Here is an 18,533-nt window from a genome sequence, read left to right on the forward strand (position 1 = left end):
AAGCCAGGCACAGCACCATGAGCTACATTGTGCAACTTAGCACTATCAACTACCTTACTCGAAGGCAGCACGGCAAACGCTGCCTCTTGGACCCAACTCTGCTGCCAAATTGTAAAGAACTCAAACTGAGTACATGTGTACTTAAAACCTGGAGTTAACCCTGTATTAGTGCTAAGCCCATACTCTAAGGGTGTATAATTAATTTGTGATGCTAATATGGTTTCTGGCACTAAAACTTGCTTCAAGTCACTGGCCAAAAGATGATGGTGATGGTCTTGCAAAGTGACACCTGTGCACACTCACAGTTGAAAGTACAGAGAGTTTCTCAAACTGCCCATTTAGATTAAGAGTATACATACTGCACATAGTTCAGACCATTGGTTTTATCATAAAATACAGTAGTGCCCACTTTGCTGAAGCACTGTTGTAATTGCAGTTTGTGCTGGTATAGAGGGAAGTGAATAAGTGAACATCCAGAGTGCTCCTTCTTGTGTTGCTGGAAGAGGGAGTGCTTTGCTATACGCTCACTGGTATGTCTGGAAAGACAGGCTACAACTTCAGAACATGCTGTACGTGCAGCAAAGTGCACCTCTATAGACCACTGGTGCTTCTACTGCGTAACATAAGGAAACTGAGGAAAAAAAAAAAAAAAAGGAAAAAAACAAACCACACACGGGGGGGCAGGGGTGAGTTTGTTAGTGGATTTGAGAAAGAAGGGGATGGTAAAGGAAGCAGAAGCTTGCATTAGATGTGGTAATTCTGGTGGTTGTGCTAGGAGGATTCATTTCTTCTATAGGCATTCTCTAATGACTGAACATTTGAACTTTGTTTTTATTTTTGCACGGGAGGAGTTTATCACAACCACCTCTCAATCCCATTCACCCCCCAAAGTAAGTCCCTCTTTAGCCAAGCCTGAAAATCTGAAGTTTAAAAGGCAGAAGCCACAGGACTCAAAAATTTGCAAATGGGGTACGAAGAAGGGGATGGCTCCTGCTACAAACCCTCTGCTTAGAGCACACCTTCCCAGTTCGTGCTGCAAAGGGGAATAAGATGATGAAAGAGACCTCTTAACTTCATGCAGCTGCCTGAGAATTAAGTTGTCAGTTCTCTTGCCCCTGCCTGTAGGTCCATGCAGCCCTACTCAAAGCTGCCTCCTCCAGTCCCTGATGTTGCTGGGCTGGGGAGAAGAGCTGGACCCAGGTGCTGTGGCTGTGGTTGGCAGATCAGCTGGCGCTGGTCTGCTGACTAAGGAAGCACAGAGGGCAGCACAGTAAGAGGAAGGCAGTGACCTTTAACAGCACAACCATCAAAGGGAAAAGAAAAATAATCCATAGTCACATGGATTACAGTCATAAGGCCCATAAGGTCCCATTAATGTAAACATTTAGTCATAGAAAAGGGCTCTTAAAAGTAGACCTGTTTTCCTACAACGGGGTTTGAGCACAAAGCAGCTCCTGCCTCAGGGCAGGAGGTTCTAGGTGGGAAAAAAATGCAGATCTCCCCATTCCATGCTCATTCACAGACCAGCCTGGCACCTCTGCTGCATGTCTCCACTCCCTGCAGGGGGAGGCATCCAGGTGTGCCCCAGTCCTGGGGCCCAACTTTTAAACAATCCTTTTCCATTAGTATTTTTATATAAGATTGGGTGAAAAGACACTAAAGACAACCTGCAACATGTTGTGTTGCCTAGAAGTGACAGTCAAGTAGCGAACAGCCATCCTCCAGCCACTCTGTGCTTCCAGTCCCAAACAAGCAGCTGATGCTCATTACTCCACTTGCTGCCAGCCCAGATCCCTGTATTGCCCTTCATGGCCCAGCTCCATTCCTTCTTTAAGTGTGCTCCTTAATGCCCATTACAGCCTGTTTAATTCAATTCACTCTGTGGCAGTGGCTCTGCAGTTGCCAGTCTACAGTACAGGAGTTTAAAATGCATCTCTCAAGGCAGTGATCAGCTGCAAACACCTGAGGGCTACACAAAAAACAAGTGCTTCATTCCTATTTAGTGCTTATCCAAAAAGCATCAAGATTGCTGCCCTGTAAGGCTGGAGCTACAAACAGAGCGTCCCAGTGAGAGCTCACAAAGCTGAGAAAGCAGGTGGAGGGTGAGACACCTTTGATGACCGGCCAGCAGGAACAACATAGAGGCTCCAAGCAAACACCACAAGGTAAGCGACACATGTCAGGTCGAGCTTCCCTGCATTTAGAGCTGCCAGGGCCCAACACAGAGGCAAGGCTGTTTGGCTGAGCGGTGCTGTTCGTGCTCAGGGCAACATCACAAGCCCCCGGCACCCCACTGCCCTTCATTCAGCACAGCTGGAACAGGGCAGGGAGGGGTGGCTGGGATTGCAAAGCATTACCTGGAGGTAATCTATGCACGCAGAGCTCGGGGCAAGGAGGAGCCACACAGGGTCAAGGGCTGACAAAGGGGCCGATGTCCCTGCAGTCCCAGCTGTTCACTGCTAAGAGACCCTCAAGGGTAGGAGTAAAAGGAGGGGGTGCTGTGTTTAAAACTCTGCGACTAGGGATGCCTCCTCCCCACCGCCTCTGGCAGAAAGCATCTGTGCAACACTGCCACCTTTTGGCTCACAAAAGGCACCAAGAGAACATCACACTCGCCCCCTCTAGCATGGGCACAGCTGTAACTGGCACATTGTCCTGGTTTGACACTTTGGGTGCAGCTGTGTGTGTCTGGCTACCACGGCTGAGTAATTTTGCTCAGCAGATTCTACCAAATGAAGAGCTGTATTGGAGAACAAAAAGCAGCTCTGCAGCGAGTACTTCAGCAGTTAATTTTACACAGTGGTCTCCTGCCCCTGTATCCCACCCACCTCCCCTGCACATGGCACAGATGCTCTCTCCAGCCTCTCACACTTACCTCCTTCAACTCCAGCAAACAAATCACTTCAGTCCCTGCATGGATTTTTTCATCCTCAGCAAAAGCTTTGCTGTAACTTCTGGTCTCCCTCTTCCCGTGGCAGAAATCAGCCCTACTGTTGTCGGAGAAATACTAGAAGTAAAGGGTACAATTAACCACTGTAAGTAGTTAGCAAGATGTGGCCCTGGAGAAAGAACAGGAGGCTACCATATATTAGCCAAAATAAGGGAATACCAAGATATGCTCAAGGGGAACAGAACTGCTAACAAGGCCAAAGAAGAAGTCACTTGAACTACGCGTGAACTACCCTACTGAACATAGTAAAAAACCTACCCTCGGGTAGGGAAAGTCCCCTACTAACATAAGCTCCCTCTCCCCAGATCACGCCTAGTAAAAAGAGAGGATGCTGTGACTTAAGTAGAGACAAGGCACAGCAAGAACCAACAGGAATGAGGATGGCTAAGCCTAACTGGAGCAAGTACTGATAACTGTCGCTTAGCTGTTACTTGAAATGTATAAATACTTAAGTCTGAGCTTACCAGGTTGTGCTAGCTTTGTGGATAAACCACCCAGCAACCATCTCTGCACAGAAATGAAATAAACAAGTATCTTGCCTCCATGTGTATATCAGCTTCTTGCACACCAGGTTAAAAGAACCCAGATTTGGGACAACACTGAGACAGCCAACTAGGGCAGAACCTCATCTACGCTGCAGTAACTCACTCCCTTCCTCATCACACAAGCTGAACTCCCCCGAGTTCAGATCAAAATCTCACACTGCTCATTCTTCACCTTCATAATACAGGGCAGCGCTGTGCGCCGTTTAGCTTAGACCATCAAGGCCATGAGGAAAGACCTGTTTATTGTTTTACTTAATTACACATATAACAGCTAACACAGAACAGCCCAGTGACTCCTCACTGTAAACACAGGTAACTAAGAGTAATAGGTACAGCCCCAGCCCTGACAGCCATCTCAATGTCACGTTCCACCTCCACAGCTGAGAGAGCTGGCAAAGAAGTCACTGACCTACTGCATGGCTGGATCAGGAGAGATCCATTGCTCAGACACACATACAGTTCTTTCCCTGCTGCTACGCTGAAGGCTGGGGCCAGGGGGTGGGGGGACGGTGTGGGGTGTGTGTTACCAAAAGCATCAGAAATCACCAGGCTCATCCTTTCACTACCTTCTGCAGCCTGACCCTTGTGTGCTGCTTTGGTGAGACAAAGGAAACCTTGCAAATGCCACTGAAATCCATGGTCTGTAGACAAGAGGCACACTGATTGCCATGGAGAACACGGCCTTGGCTCTCTCTGCTAGCGACATTCCTGGATGACATGCAGTTTTGCAGCACGTCTCACAGGCACTGCTCAGACAAAAGGCAGACATCAAGCCAGCACTGAGATAAGGCCACCATGGCCTAAAGCAACCACCTGGCTTGGCCCAGCCCTAGAGGAAGGTCCCATGTTGCTACTAGAAACAGATCACTCTCATTGATTGCATTGTAATTCACTCCTGCTCTGGGAACAGCTGTGATGATGGCTCAGATCACAGGAAATAAGTGCCATACCAGCTTCCCATCAATCCTAGTCAGAGGAAGGGCCACACAAATAGCTCAGAAGAGCAGAACATGGATTGAGCTGCACCGAGGCAGCTAATGTCAGTACTAAGTGCCTAGAAGGCAGGACAGGGGAAAGCAGGTAAGGTACAGGGATGTGGACATTCAGGTCGATTTATTACACACAGGAATGAAAATTTCCATTAAAAAAAAAAAAATCCCATTTGGGAATATTGATGCTGGGTTTACAGGATCGGCCTCATAGTGACGAAATGAAAGTTGTATGACTCTGGCAGGCCCTGATGTCGCGTGTGGTTAAACCGTCTCCAGGTGAAGACAGGGAGACCACCCTGTACTGGGGGGCCATTGATTGCAGTGGCTGTGAACGCTGAAGCCAGGCGGAAATCTGACACCTGTAATAAAAGACAGGAGTTCAAGACAAAAGGCTGGTGTGGTGTTCGACATGCCCCATCCCACAGAGCAGGAACAGCCCTGGGAGATTTGATAACAATAAAGAAAGTGAGCAAGGGGAAATGCATGCTGGTCAGGCAGCATTCCTCTGCTGCATGGAGGCATCTTCAGCCACAGAACAGCCAGAGCTGAAGGGCAGTAGGAAAGCACAAGCCCATGCTGCCCTCTAGCCCTGTCCAGGTTAAGAGAGGCAGCACATCTGCCCTCAGGACGATCCTCCCCGGGTTTGGGTGTCTCCAAAAGAGTTGGAGCTGCAGCAGCCAGCCTAGAAGGTCTGACCTAAGCTCTACTGCACATTAAGCACTTGGGCTGTCCCTCTGCAGGCACTGCCAGCGTAATTCAGGAAAGGACAAAGTTAATATTGCTGCCCAGACTCTGCCCTGTTCCTTCATTATCTCCCAAGAGGTCCCCAGCCTGCTCCATCTTTCCAAACTCAAGAGACACTAAAATTGCCTTTAGAGTTTATAACTGACAGGTTTTGCTTCTGCTCTTGGCTATTTCTCTCAATGCTCCTCTTAGGTCCTCTGTGCTGTCCCAGCCCACTCCCCTTGCCTAACTGTGCTGGCAAAGACACCACAACCAGCATGCACTGACCTACTGCCTTACCAGACACCTCTACACATCAATTTTCTGCATTCATCTTGTAATAACCAGCTCTGGGAGTTCCTACTGGCCACTACAGCAGGCCTGGGCTTGTGCAAGCTGACTGGACACATACAGCACTGGCAATGCCAAAACACGGGGCCCATCCTAGCAGCCAAACTCACAATCCAGACACGCAGCAGACTGGATGCCACAGGCCAAAACACTGTACGACTTCCCAGCACACCAAGACTGGACAGCTGCTTACTCAGGTATTGCCCCTCACAGTGAAAATATCATACAAGCTGCCTAGAAAAACTGCTGCTTTTTTCCAGGACAGTGGGTGTAAGGATTTTCCCACATCTCCCCAGAAAGCAAAGTGATCTTTATCAAACTTTGCTCAAAGCAGTTTCACAGAGAGGTGGAGCCCTGGAGCCAGGTGACTCCTTAGAGAGCCAGACTTTTGTGAAGGTAAAGCTAAAATGAGGCTGAAAACACATTCCTGTGGGCTCTAGGGAGGCACCCACATAGTCCCCATGAACATGAGGCTGAGGCTGTGCAAGTCACCTTCCCCAAGTGATGTGAAGAGTCGTTTCTCTTAGGCTCCTCCTGCTGCAAGGCTTTGGGGTTTAAGCCCTAAACACCAGAAGTTCCCACAGACGTAGTTCTTTCACACGCTTCCCCCCTGTGTCCTCTGCCACTATGCCAGGACTGGTGTCACAGACAGGAAATAGGACTCTGCACAGAATTACCATCTCAGGATCCACCCAAGCACTGGGACAGCATGAAAAGAGGGAACAGACAGGCCTGGCCATGCCTGCCCTAGTACACAGAAACACACTACAGGTCTCATAGGAGCACAAACAGGCTGCAGCAAACATTTGGCAGATATTTAAACTGAGGTAATTTACCTTGGAGTCATAGCAGCCTGCAGGCACTGGAAGAGAAGGATTCAGGTCTTCGCGGCAGCAAATGGTGTTGCATGGATTGTGTTCAGCATAAGGATCGCGCTGGTAGTCTGGGGAGAAGCGTGGTGGGGAGGGAAGGACGGACAGACAAAAAGAAAATAATTAGTCCTTTCACAAAAAGACCTCTACCACTGATGCAGAGTGCCCCAGCCACTAGAAGATGGGTAAGTGCACCGGCAGAAACATGGGTCTATCACATTGCTCTCATGGTCCTCCCCAGGTACCAGCTGGAAGTCAGTGCTTGAGACAGGATCTTAAGTAGACAAGCTCCTAATCCAAGTCGATACAGCTATTTCTGCATTCCAGGGGCACCAATGCCAACCTCTAACCACAAACATCTGTAACTCCACATGACAAAAGCTCGCAGGAACTTTTTCAGGGGAGTAAAGCAGAAGGGAAGGGAGAAGGGAAGGGAAAAGTGCAGCAGTGAAAACCTTTGTTTTCCTGTTCTGGACTAAAACAAGTGGCAAGGAGCAAAGCCTTCAAACACCCATTGTGGTAGCTGCAAGGAGGGCGAAGGTGGACAAGCCTCAACATCTATGAGCATGCTGCTACTCACAGCCCAAACAGTAGCAATACCCCACCCTGGGAGAGGCCTCCCAAACCCCAAGCCCGGTAATCAGCATGCTCCCTATAATTGGGAATAAAAATATAGCATTTAAAGCTATCTGTACTTAGAGATGGGTTTAGTGAGAAGTTAATTAAGCTGTTTTTAATCCAGTTAAGGAGAACCCTGTCACAGGAAAGCAGAGCAGAGCATTACCTACCGAAGATCGTTCTGCCTGAACAGGGAAAAAAACAGGCAAAACTGACCTGCAGTTTTACACTAAACTCTCTGGTCTGATCTGACCTGACCTAACTCTTGCTCAGGATTGAAGGCTTTCAAGATTGACAGGCTGTAGACGTATTGGGTAACAGCAGTCCAGAGAGTCTCTTGGAGTGTCAGAAGCTTTCTGGAAAGGTCAAAGAGCAATTCCAAGGGCTTTTGCTCTAGAAGGAACCCAGTCTTGTTTCTATTAGAATAATTTTAGCCTGGTTTCCTACCCTAACAGTAAGCTTGTATTATCTTTTTGCTTTGTGTGTACTCTGCACCTACGGTAACACAGCTGATCTGTATGTGAGCCTGCAGCTTCCCCCTATAATCCAAGAAATAAAAGTAACACTGCTTTATTACAATCAGCTCCACAGTACAAAAACACATGTCTTACTGTTGTATCTCATGATGTACTTCATGCTTTCCAAGCTGGTCACCTTGCCCTGGTCTCGACGGAAGATTTTTGCTCTTGGAGCAAGCTCATAAGAGAAATCCATGCCATACTTCTCGACATATGCTGCGTACCCACTGAGATTGTAAATCTTTTGATGGAAAGGGATATTGTATGAAGGCCAATAACCTGCCAGAGACAAAACCCAATCTGTTAATCACTCCGAAAAGGTGAATTCTTGTTTATATCAAAAAAGAAAAATAAGCCATTTTCCACACAGCATTGCCTTAACAGCATGTCGAGGAATAGCACATCAAACTGGTTTGAACACGAGAAAATAAGGCAATAGTCACTGGCATGACCAGGGTTGACTCCCAGTATAACACAACTGGATACTGTAAACACACAACCCGCCCCCAGACTTCCACCCTGAGGACTCATCCTGCAGAACAGCTGAGATCAGACTTGCAGGAGTCTGAGGTCAACACACAGAGCAGCCACAGCCCTCCTACAGAGGTTTCCCTGCTGTTCTGGTTTCAGCTGGGATAGAGTTAATTTTCTTTATCTTAGCTGCTGTGTTTTGGATTTAGTATGAGAAGAATGTTGATAACATATTGGTTTAGTTGTTGCTAAGTAATGTTTATATTAGTCAAGGGCTTTTTCAGCTTCCTATAGTAGCTGAGAGGGAACATAGACAGGACAAGCTGGCAAAAAAGGAATATTCCATACTATAGACGTCATGCTCAGCATATAAATGAGGGCTGGCCAGGCAGGTAGGGTTCAATGATCACTGCTCAGGACAGGCTGGGTAACCGATCATTGGGTGGCAAGAGCGACCTGTGCTGTATCACTTCGTTTTATATATTCTTTTACCGTTATTATTATTTTCTTCCTCCATTACTCTTTATTAAACTGTCTTTATGTCAACCCACGAGGGTTTTTTCCCCTCCCATTTCACTTCTTTTCTCCCTACCCTTTACTGGGGGAGAGGGGGCAAGCAGCCACATGGTCCTAGTTGCTGACTGGGGTTAAACCATGACACCAGCTCAACCTCATAGGAGTGTAAGATCATTTATGTCTGCCAAACTTCACAGCAAGAGGCTTGAAGTCCCTGCCTTTTTGCCCCTCTGCTTCCCATCTCACCAAGGCAGAGTAATACAGCATGCTGAAATGTCAGGGATGGACAGACAAGCACACACACACACACACACACACACACACACACACACACACACACACACACACACACACACACACACTAACCACAGAGCTAACAGGGGTGAACAGGAGGCAGGTCAGCAAAGAACACGCACGCATGGTTTGTGCAGTGGTGGTCAGAAAGCTGTCGTTGCACTCTAGTGATACGGCGAGATGTGCAAATGGGCAGCTATTGCCAGTATCTGCCTTTGAGGGTTAAGTGATTGATCGGCACAGCAGAGCCCCACCCTAACTTTTCCAAGAGGAAGTGTGAATCCTGCAGGTTTTGTTAATTCTAAAGAGCAGGGTTACCAGCCAGAACTCCAGAGAGAGTTTTAGGCAGGCAACACACAACTGCCAGAAACAAGACTAGTCTAGAAAAGCTTTGTAAAGAGCTAGGAGACCATCCAGGTCAGGATCTGGGTACAGCAAGTCCTGGAAGAAATAAAGATAGATACCTATACCTTAACATTTCATTTTTTTTTTTTTTTTTTTTTTTTGAAAGACAGGCACCAAGGAGCATTCAGGCAGAGAGCATGTAACATGACTTAGTCCCATAAGCAGCACACTTTCAGGTTCTCTCCAAAGCTCCAATGTTCCTGTTGTCAGAGGGGAATGTTGCTTCTTGAATCACACACACCAGGATTTGGCTTAGAGATTTACTATCTAGACACTGGTAAATGCAGCACTCCACGCGTTAACTTCAGCCCAGCACAACACGAGAAGTCTGGCTGTAAGATGCTCAAGAAAATCAACTGGGAGTGATATGCACAGATACTAATCAAACTTTCCGAAAGACAGATACACAGACAGCATAAGTACTGGAACACTGCCTGAGCAGAGACCTTTCCAGCTTGGGTCCTGCCTAGCACGCAGCAGAGATGGGAATACCCTGTCTGCTGGCATTTGCTTACGTGACCTAGAGCTTACCTGAAGGAAACAAGTTGTGCACATGTTGTGTTGTAATACAGGTGTCCTCCAGAAATAAGCACACTTTCCAGCCTCTAACGATGCAGGTTGGAGGATAGGGTTACATCAGCTTCCAAACCAGTAGGGTTTAGTTGTGATTTAAAAAGGTGCTGTTGTCTCACATAAACACAGTGCATACAGATGACCCCCTTCTCCCACCTAGAAAAACTTTTTGTTTAAATTGCTAAAACAGAAGAAGCTATTTTAAGTTTTCCTGAAGCAAGAGCTCCTCCGTGTCTCAGGTTCTGTAAGACTGTAAATCCCGTGCAGACAGTCCAGCACCTAGCCTAAGGCAGGCTTTACCCAAGGGCTCCTACGAGCCAGTGAAACCTGCCTGTTAGGCCTGGTTAGACGAACAGTGACAAAACCAAGTCAGAGATGGTGTAAGGTTGAAAGAGGGGGTGAAGAGGACAGCATGAAGGCAGCAAAAATTCTCAGAAACAAAATGTTTTCCACCTCTGCCCAGAGTAAAAGATCTCAGCAGTATCACAAGACAGAGTAATGAGAAGATTAGGCGTATGGTGGAAGAAACTGAGACCCCAGGTTCTGATTTGATGTGATGCTTTTGATGCTGAAATAGAAGCACTACTTACTCATCACCAGGAAGTGTGAACTGCAGCCCACTCCTGTGCCCTTTCCCTATATGGGAGACAGTACTGCTCTACCCCACCTCCTCTAAAGGATTCCCAATTTTCTTTGTCAACATATAGAAAGCATCTTGCCATCTTTACCTGGAAGGAGCAAAAGAGATTCCTGGTTTTTAGAACTCACCTGCACTGGCCTAAGAGACAAGCTGACAGACGTCAAAAAAAAGTCTTTCCATTTTCAAACCCATGTAAGAAAATGCTTGCTTTTTCCTCAGATACAGGGCTTACTACAGCAATGCCTGCCTTTGTTCCACCTGAGAATGCAATTCTCACTCTCCATTGTTTCTAGGTTTATGCTTGAAAGAGACTCAAAAAGCCAATGCTGGTACAAACTCACTCTGACCAGGCCAGCGTGTCAAGAGTGCATTATCTCTGGATACCAGCTACAAGGCTATTACAGAGTATGCCAGGGTCAGCTACTCTACAAACACTTTAAGCCAGCACTGCTCTTGAGAAAGGCAAACATCCTTCACCTGGGCTGCTCCAAGCACCAAGGAACAGGGCAGGGGCCTCTACGGAACCTGTCTGTTGTCCTGCATGGCATGGAGGAGTCCAAACCTGCTACTTAGAGGAGCAGTGCTGGCTTACAGCAGCTGAGGTCTCTAAGGCAGCACTCCTGCGGTGCTGAGCCCACCCACCCTGTGTGCTGACAGCTGCTCTTCTAATGCTTAAACTAACAGAGACTGACTGCTGCATTATCCAATACACACAAAGCACATTTAGATACCTGGGAAAAGCCATACTGTCAATGTAAAATAATTTGTAATTTCTAATACATGCTGACACCTTTCAGAACAAAGCAGCCACAAGATCTCCCAGGAGGGAGTAAGTGGTCACTGCGTGCCCAAGCCCAGGGGTGGGGCTCAATCCTACAGGGAATCCCACACAGCAGTTCTCTCAAGTCACTGCTGAAAAGGAACTCAAGGAACCCTCTAAGCCTGGCCTGTCTGTGCAGGTGCAGCACTGCCATGATGTGGTTACACTGGTTCAAGCGCCAGAGCCAGACAGCTCTCCCTTAGCTCTTTCTGTCTGTATTGCAATCCACAACACAGTACAGAGGAGCCCGACCATCTGAAATAAGCACAAACATTGGAAGATAAGGTGCAATAGTGTACTTTTGTACCTTCAACAGATACAGAAGCAATAGAAGCATAAGGGAGAGACATAGGGCTTTTCCAAATTACCAATAAGAAACATCTCAAAGCCATATTGGCATTATGGCAACGCCTAAAATAAGCCAGAACTTTCCAAGGAGCCATACACAAGGGAAAATTCCGAAGGGAAACAACTCCCACTCTTAACATAAATGTGTTTCTAGTTGTTTTAATGATGAAGAGCAATTCATCAATTCTCCTTCTGAGCATGTGATTAGAGGAAGGAACACAAAGCACCAGACACACACTTAAATTTCCAGAATGAGCTCAGGCCTTTGGACGCTGACATAAAGTATCTAGAAAACACTTGTGAATGAAGCCTGACAGTGGGTGTTTTGCTTCACTTAGATTTTTTTGTTTGTTTTCAATCAAATTGTTGTTAGTCTTGCTAGAGAATTAAGGAATCTTTTAAACAGCAAATATTTACCAGATAACAGAGCTCCAGAAGAGTTCAGGAGCTGATTCTAACTCAGAACTTCTCAAATATTTAAAAGCTTATCTCCTTGTAGGGTGACACAACCACCAAACTTTAAGTAGCCCACAACATCCCAGTCATTTAGTACTGCTTCAAATAGACCTCATCTTTTTTCCTCATAGGTCTCTGAGACAGGGCAAAATAATACCAGGGAAAAAAAGGCAAGAAAAAAAATAAAGAAAGAAAGGAAGAAGGTAAAGTATTTTTCCCTCCTCTGCTTCTATAAAACACAGATGATCACCACATTTGTGCCACAACATTATAGACCCAGCAACAGAGGGATGCTCACACAAAGCTTTCTAACTTGAAACTCAGCACTAGTGTTCAATAAACCCTTGCCAGGTACAAAGCACGATTCTCCATCAACTGGCACAAAGAGATGGCTTTCCTAAACCAGTAACTAATATTACCTTTCCGGAGAATATTTGTTTGATCAGAATACTCCACAAGGGTTGGAATCTGCTCAACAATGTACAATGCACCATCATCAAGGCTCTTCTGCAGCTTGACCTTCTTCAGGTCCAGCACCATGTACTGATTGTTGTAGGTCCCTAGGTTTGAGAGCAAAAGAGTTACACATCCTGCTGGGGGAAGGAAAAGGGTACGAGGAGAGGGAACACATCCTTTTTCCTAATATTCATACAAGACTGTACTTACCAGAGTTGCACTTTGAGAAGGTTTCTGCCCAAGTTTTGCCACCATCTGCCATCATGTTAGCAATGCGGACTCTCTGCCAAGCTAACAGGGATTCAGGCACCACTTGCTTAATGAGGGTTTGGTTGAACACACTGTTGGTAGTCTGCAACATTACCAAGCCGCTGCCTAGTATGTAAAAGTCATCCAGGGACACCAAAAAGCCTTAAACAGCAATAATACAAAGTTTGTTATTTTTGTGAACCTGTGATACACTCTTAGAACAAAACAGAGAAACAAGCCAAGAGGATATGAATGAGTCAACATGTGTGTTTGAAATCAAATTGTACAAATATTAAAGATGAGGTGGCAACTTCTGCAAGTGCTTTAAGCCCACCTGTCAGCACAGCTTCTCATTTGTCATGCTTTCAACACACAACCTAGTTCTTTGTCTACAGCATTTGCTTCATGTTTGCATCCCAAGCTTGGAAGTTTCTCCATCATATGCCAAGCCATGTCTTATTCTTACGCTGAGGACTACATACTATAAGTGCCTAGTGTTTGTTTCTAACAAAGAGATTCCTTTAAAAAAAAAAAAAATACAACAAAGAAACCCAAAACAAAAGTACAAACTCCACAAACATATTTTCATCATTTCAGCTTTAGGTTTTTATTCTGTAAGGACAACAGCTATTCCTTTAAGTTAATCCCTTCTGAACTAAATCAAGCCAAGCAGAAAAATCTTCCTTCTAGTTTCATCTTTTCCAGTCTAACTATTCTTAAAAGAATGACCAAGAAATGGGCACCTCTTAAATCATAAACCACATCCTATATATGAGAGGAAGTTTTACCTACTCCTCTTTCTGACATGTTGTCATTGGGGTTTTTTTTATGCCTATCAGCTCTGCAAACTCAGTCATGGATCTCTGGGCAGGATTCCCTTCCAGGTTACATGCCAACACAAGTACTAGGTCCAACTGCAGATCCCACGCCAAGAGGTGGTATACAGAGCTGTAAAGGTCAGCTACAATACCATGGATAGCATCGTGACTACTTACAAAGTAGAAATAACTTGAATTTGAGATCCCCCAGTGGATACAGGGCTGCCAGGTAGGGGAAGAAAGGGTGTTAACTGAGCTCCTGATGGGGAAGCCATCCAGAATCTTGTTTCTTGCTAATGAGTTTTTAATGTTATCACTCTTCAAAGACTACAAAATGCTGTACAACAGCGTAATAGTTAAGTTCCACTACGAAGTCTTCTACAGCAAGCTTTACTAATGCACTCCGGAAACAAACTAAGGTCAGCAACCTATGACAGCCAGAAAGACGATTCAGCTGTGCCTCCTATTCCTGTGCTTTTATCAAAAGGCAGACCTCCTTCAAGCAAAAGTAATGTTTAAGGGCTCCATTTCAGCAAGATTTCTTTAAAGTCTCAAGTTCTCAAATCAAAATAGATCCAGGAAGATATACTTTGTGGTCACCTGTTTTCTAAAAATATGTCAGCATAGAACAGACAGAGCACCCTGGCAGCTTGTGGTTCCTAGTATTTTATTCTTGGAGACAGAAACAGTGTGTCAATATATTATGTATATCATCAGCAGAGTTCTCTCTCAAATAAGTAAGGACAGGAAGAGAAACACTCTAAACCTGGCTCTGCCAGTCTATTTTATAGAAAGACAAGGGACACTCCAGCAATAAACTGTTGTGTAACAAGTCAAGTGCTTGCCTAAACAATGAAAAAAATGGAATTGTTAAACAACTGCGTTTCAAATTGAATACCAATTCCCATGCGGGGACCAACATCAAGTGCCCTACTTCAAAATAAATCAAATAGTTTTTCTTCTTTTTCAATCAACAGCTGAGACAAAACAGAAAAACTCAAAGCAACACAAGCAATGATGCTGAATTAATTGAAGTTTGAACTCTGTAATTCAAATAAATTGCAGAGTTCAGCTAGGCTGAAAACACGGGGATTTCCTTCTGGGCCTTAGTATTTGCCAAGTTTTATAATACAGCATGCCCTCCATGATATACCATTAATAGCCTGATTACCCCAAGACAACATATAGCATTTTGACTTAAGGCATAGGCACCCCTGAAACAAAGGGAAGTTAAACACATACACCAGGTTTACCCAGAGCAAAGACATCTACAAAAATAAAGCCTGGGTGAAGCCTAGAGATACCAGCAGATATTTCAGGTCCTCTTGTGTCATTCTGGTCTTTTTAAGTATGTATGAGAATCTGTTGTAATTGATAATGCCTTTTACGTCAACTGTTATCTCATTGTATGGTTCACCTATTTTTTTCGTGAACCCATCTCCCATTTTTATCAGCAACTCAATCGATTTTTTTTAACCTCCCTTCAATGAGCCTGACTCTTCCTACATAGGTACAAGCAAAAGCACTTCTGATTGCATCTTCTGGGCCTGAGCCACTTAGATTCAGTTTCCAATCACCACTGGGAAACTGAAGATTCCAGAGTCAGGAGTTTCATTCATCATGACAATATTAATCAGCCAAGCAAAGCAAAATCTTTTTTGAAATCTAAGCCAGAGAATTCTCCAGAGAGTAAGCACACCAAAGAGTATGTGGGGAGTAACACACTCCTGGCAGCTATTATTCCTAACCAGGTAGGCTGCTGCTTTTTGAAGCAGATAGCATCAACTTTTTGGCATTTGAAAAGGTCATTGTGCTCATTCAGGTACAGAAAGGGTCAGTATTACAGGCTGGAAGTCAAAGACATGAGGTCTAGCCATCATCTCACAGGGATGAGAGTAGCTCCTGGCTGAGATGCTCAATGCTCTGGTCTATAAACACACTTGACAATGGGAAAGAGGTCTTCTCTGGATTAGTTTTCTTAATCCCATCAGCAGCTGCTTCTCACATCAAGACTGAACTCCAGCCAGCTGCCTACCTTCCGCTTGCAGACCTCTCCTAGGCACTAAGTAATAGCACAGCCCACACAGTAGCACCGGCCTCTCATCTTCAAACTGCATCAGAGACCTTCCTCTGCTTACCTCTGGATTTAACAGATGTTGGAGGGAGCAGGGAAGAAAGAAATGGTCTAGGCAATACTTCATGAGCAAGCTGGTCCCCTGAATACAAGGGCTACTGCCCCTTCCATGTTTTATTCCTCCTAGCTCTTGCTCAGGCTGTGGGGAAGGATAATGCTGCACATTCTGATCCTGTACTAACTTCAGATTACTTCAAAGCAAGGGACACATGTTACTTCTCTCTCCTGCCTCAGCAGCACCAAATAGCCATCCATCAAGCCACCTTGTGATCTTGTTCCCATGTCACAGCCTGTCTCAATCAAGCACTATCATGACAGCAGACCAGAGGAGCAAAGGTGGCAAGAAAGTTCTCAACTGTTTCCTTAAACAGATAAAATCAGAGTAACATGTTTAACAAGAGGTCCATCCAAATGGATGGAAACCTTGGGAGCTGCAACCTCCTTGCTGTCCAAGGAAACCTACAAAAGTCATCAGTTAATTTGGCTCATTTCTTTGAATGTTCAATGGGGCAGTACAGACTGCGGGGGGGGGGGGGGGAGGGCAGCTTTCTTTCTGATCTTTTACTAGATATGTCCTGCAAAACACAGCTCCTACCTAGTCTATGTCACCACATTTCTTATCCCCAAAATGAGCATGGCTTCACTCAACATTTGTGAGCAACTGTAACACGTCTGTACAATTTAAGCGCTCTCTGCTGTGCATAGATTCACCAACCACATTAAGTACTTATGTCCACAGCTTGAACAAGACACTGAAGTCGGGGTGCCTAAACATTCAGCTCAGAGGCATTCCTCCTTTCCGGAGGTTCACAGAGCTGTCCTGCATGCAAGCGGCATTCCTCCTTTCCAGAGGTTCACAGAGCTGTCCTGCATGCAAGCGGCATTCCTCCTTTCCAGAGGTTCACAGAGCTGTCCTGCATGCAAGCGGCATTCCTCCTTTCCAGAGGTTCACAGAGCTGTCCTGCATGCAAGCGGCATTCCTCCTTTCCAGAGGTTCACAGAGCTGTCCTGCATGCAAGCGGCATTCCTCCTTTCCAGAGGTTCACAGAGCTGTCCTGCACGCAACTCCACACAGATGCTTTCAACAGAAGAGAAAGCCAAGACTACAAGCAGAGTTCAAGTGAGGATTAGGATTAGTGTGGACATGAGCAGCAAGTGGCTAAATAACTCTGCAAAAGCAGAGATTACTACTCCCATTCATTTCCACTTAACTGTGCCTCTGCAGTGCTACTGTTGCTCTGAAACAGAAAGCAGCGAGGAGAAGATCTGCTCTAACAGTGGACATTGGAGCATGCTGGCAGGAATGTGGGGATCTGCTGGGGAAGCCAGGACAGACTCTGCAGTTCCTGTCTGTCCTCCCACAGGCTCAGTCACAGCAGAAACTAGGAAGCACAAGGCCCTCTAGCTGTATCGTAATGCACACGCTGACATGCATCATGGTTAGTGAATAGTCTTAGATCCTTTGAGTCACAACAAGTATTAATTTTTGCAGGGTAGCAGTCTGTCTTTTGAAATTCAGTAAATAAACAATCTGGACAATTTTACTCTGTGACCTCAGGAGAAACCAAGGAGTTGGCACATTCCTTCTCAGAAGGCAAACGACTCCTTGAAGCTTTTCTGACACAGCTTTTGGACAGCAGAAGATTTTTACTTCATATCCAATCAATCGGATGACAGAAATCTTTTAATTACCCAGTTAACTGTCACTGGAGGCCTGGAAGGACACCTGTCTTTTAATGTTCTTTGTTTCCTCCAAAAGTCAATACTTCTATGTGCATTAGGATGATGTTACTATTCAGGGAAGCTTGCTAACTTGGCCTTTCCTATTGGCTATTCCTTAGCATCTATCAGAATGGAGATTAAGACTGGGAACTTGCACACAGCAAGAAGTTACGCTCATCAAGCTGAGCCACTGCCAGGACCTGCAGATTCCATGATCAGATGCCCCAAAAATATAAAACTTCATCTCATCACAACATGGAGCAAAGGAATTTGGCAGCTCTCTCCTTCCTGCGTGATGTCCCTAGATCATTACCAGACCAGTGCTTTAGAGCTTGCTCATCCTCTGGAAAACTGCAAGTTTGTGAGCTACACCCACAGCTAGTGTAATTTGCTGTAGTCGATGGATCATGCTTGTCTAGTGCTTGTGATAGCACCCTGTAATTAAGTGGCCAGTAAGTACACTTTGCATACCACAGGTCTCTCAAACTTCACTGTAGCCATGGGAATGATGTTTTGCAACAGTTCTCACTCAATTTTGTTGATAGAAGTACACCTCAGTGTCATAGTCTACCCAGCACAAGCAAGTGTTTAAACGAGCCATCTCTGCAGACTGCAAGTGTCTCAGGGAAGCACACTGGGATTTTGTACATGAGTGAAAAGACTCTGACCATTTCAGCATAGTAGTAGCTGATTTTCAGGTGTCCTCCCATACAGCAAGCTTCAGTCTCATCAAAACAGAAGACTTATATTTCACTTCATACAAAGAACCCCCAAAAGGATCCCAGAGACATCACCATAGACACCCAACTAAAAACAATAAGAATGCACTGCATGGCTGATCCTGATTCCCAGTTTGAATTTGCAGCACAATGCAGCATGCAACAGTTGGGAAACAGAGTGACATTCTCCTGAAGGATAGTACTATCCTCAACAGTATTTATACTGAAATATGAGATGTAGAATAACCTTCTGTACATTCAGCTGATGAACAGAGCTCAGACAGAAAGCTTGGCTTTCTACCAGGTTACATGGGCTTAGCAAAATTCCTTGCAACAAGCGAGT

The 18,533-nt window shown here is 45.4% G+C and overlaps 1 protein-coding gene across 1 annotated transcript in view; it reads right to left on the minus strand.

Moving 5' to 3' along the window:
- Positions 1-4,591: 4,591 nt before the first annotated feature.
- PLBD1 (phospholipase B domain containing 1) overlaps positions 4,592-18,533 on the minus strand; it is a 42,498-nt gene continuing 28,556 nt past the window's right edge. The window contains exons 7-11 of the mRNA XM_082479836.1: positions 12,759-12,959; positions 12,512-12,652; positions 7,663-7,848; positions 6,398-6,504; positions 4,592-4,846 (exon numbers count right to left, since the gene is read on the minus strand). Coding sequence (XP_082335962.1) covers positions 4,679-4,846; positions 6,398-6,504; positions 7,663-7,848; positions 12,512-12,652; positions 12,759-12,959 — 803 coding nt within the window. The 3' untranslated portion in view covers positions 4,592-4,678. The remainder of the gene's footprint in view (positions 4,847-6,397; positions 6,505-7,662; positions 7,849-12,511; positions 12,653-12,758; positions 12,960-18,533) is intronic.

Source organism: Vanellus vanellus, assembly GCF_965231255.1.
Source record: "Vanellus vanellus genome assembly, chromosome: 1".
NCBI lineage: Eukaryota > Metazoa > Chordata > Aves > Charadriiformes > Charadriidae > Vanellus > Vanellus vanellus.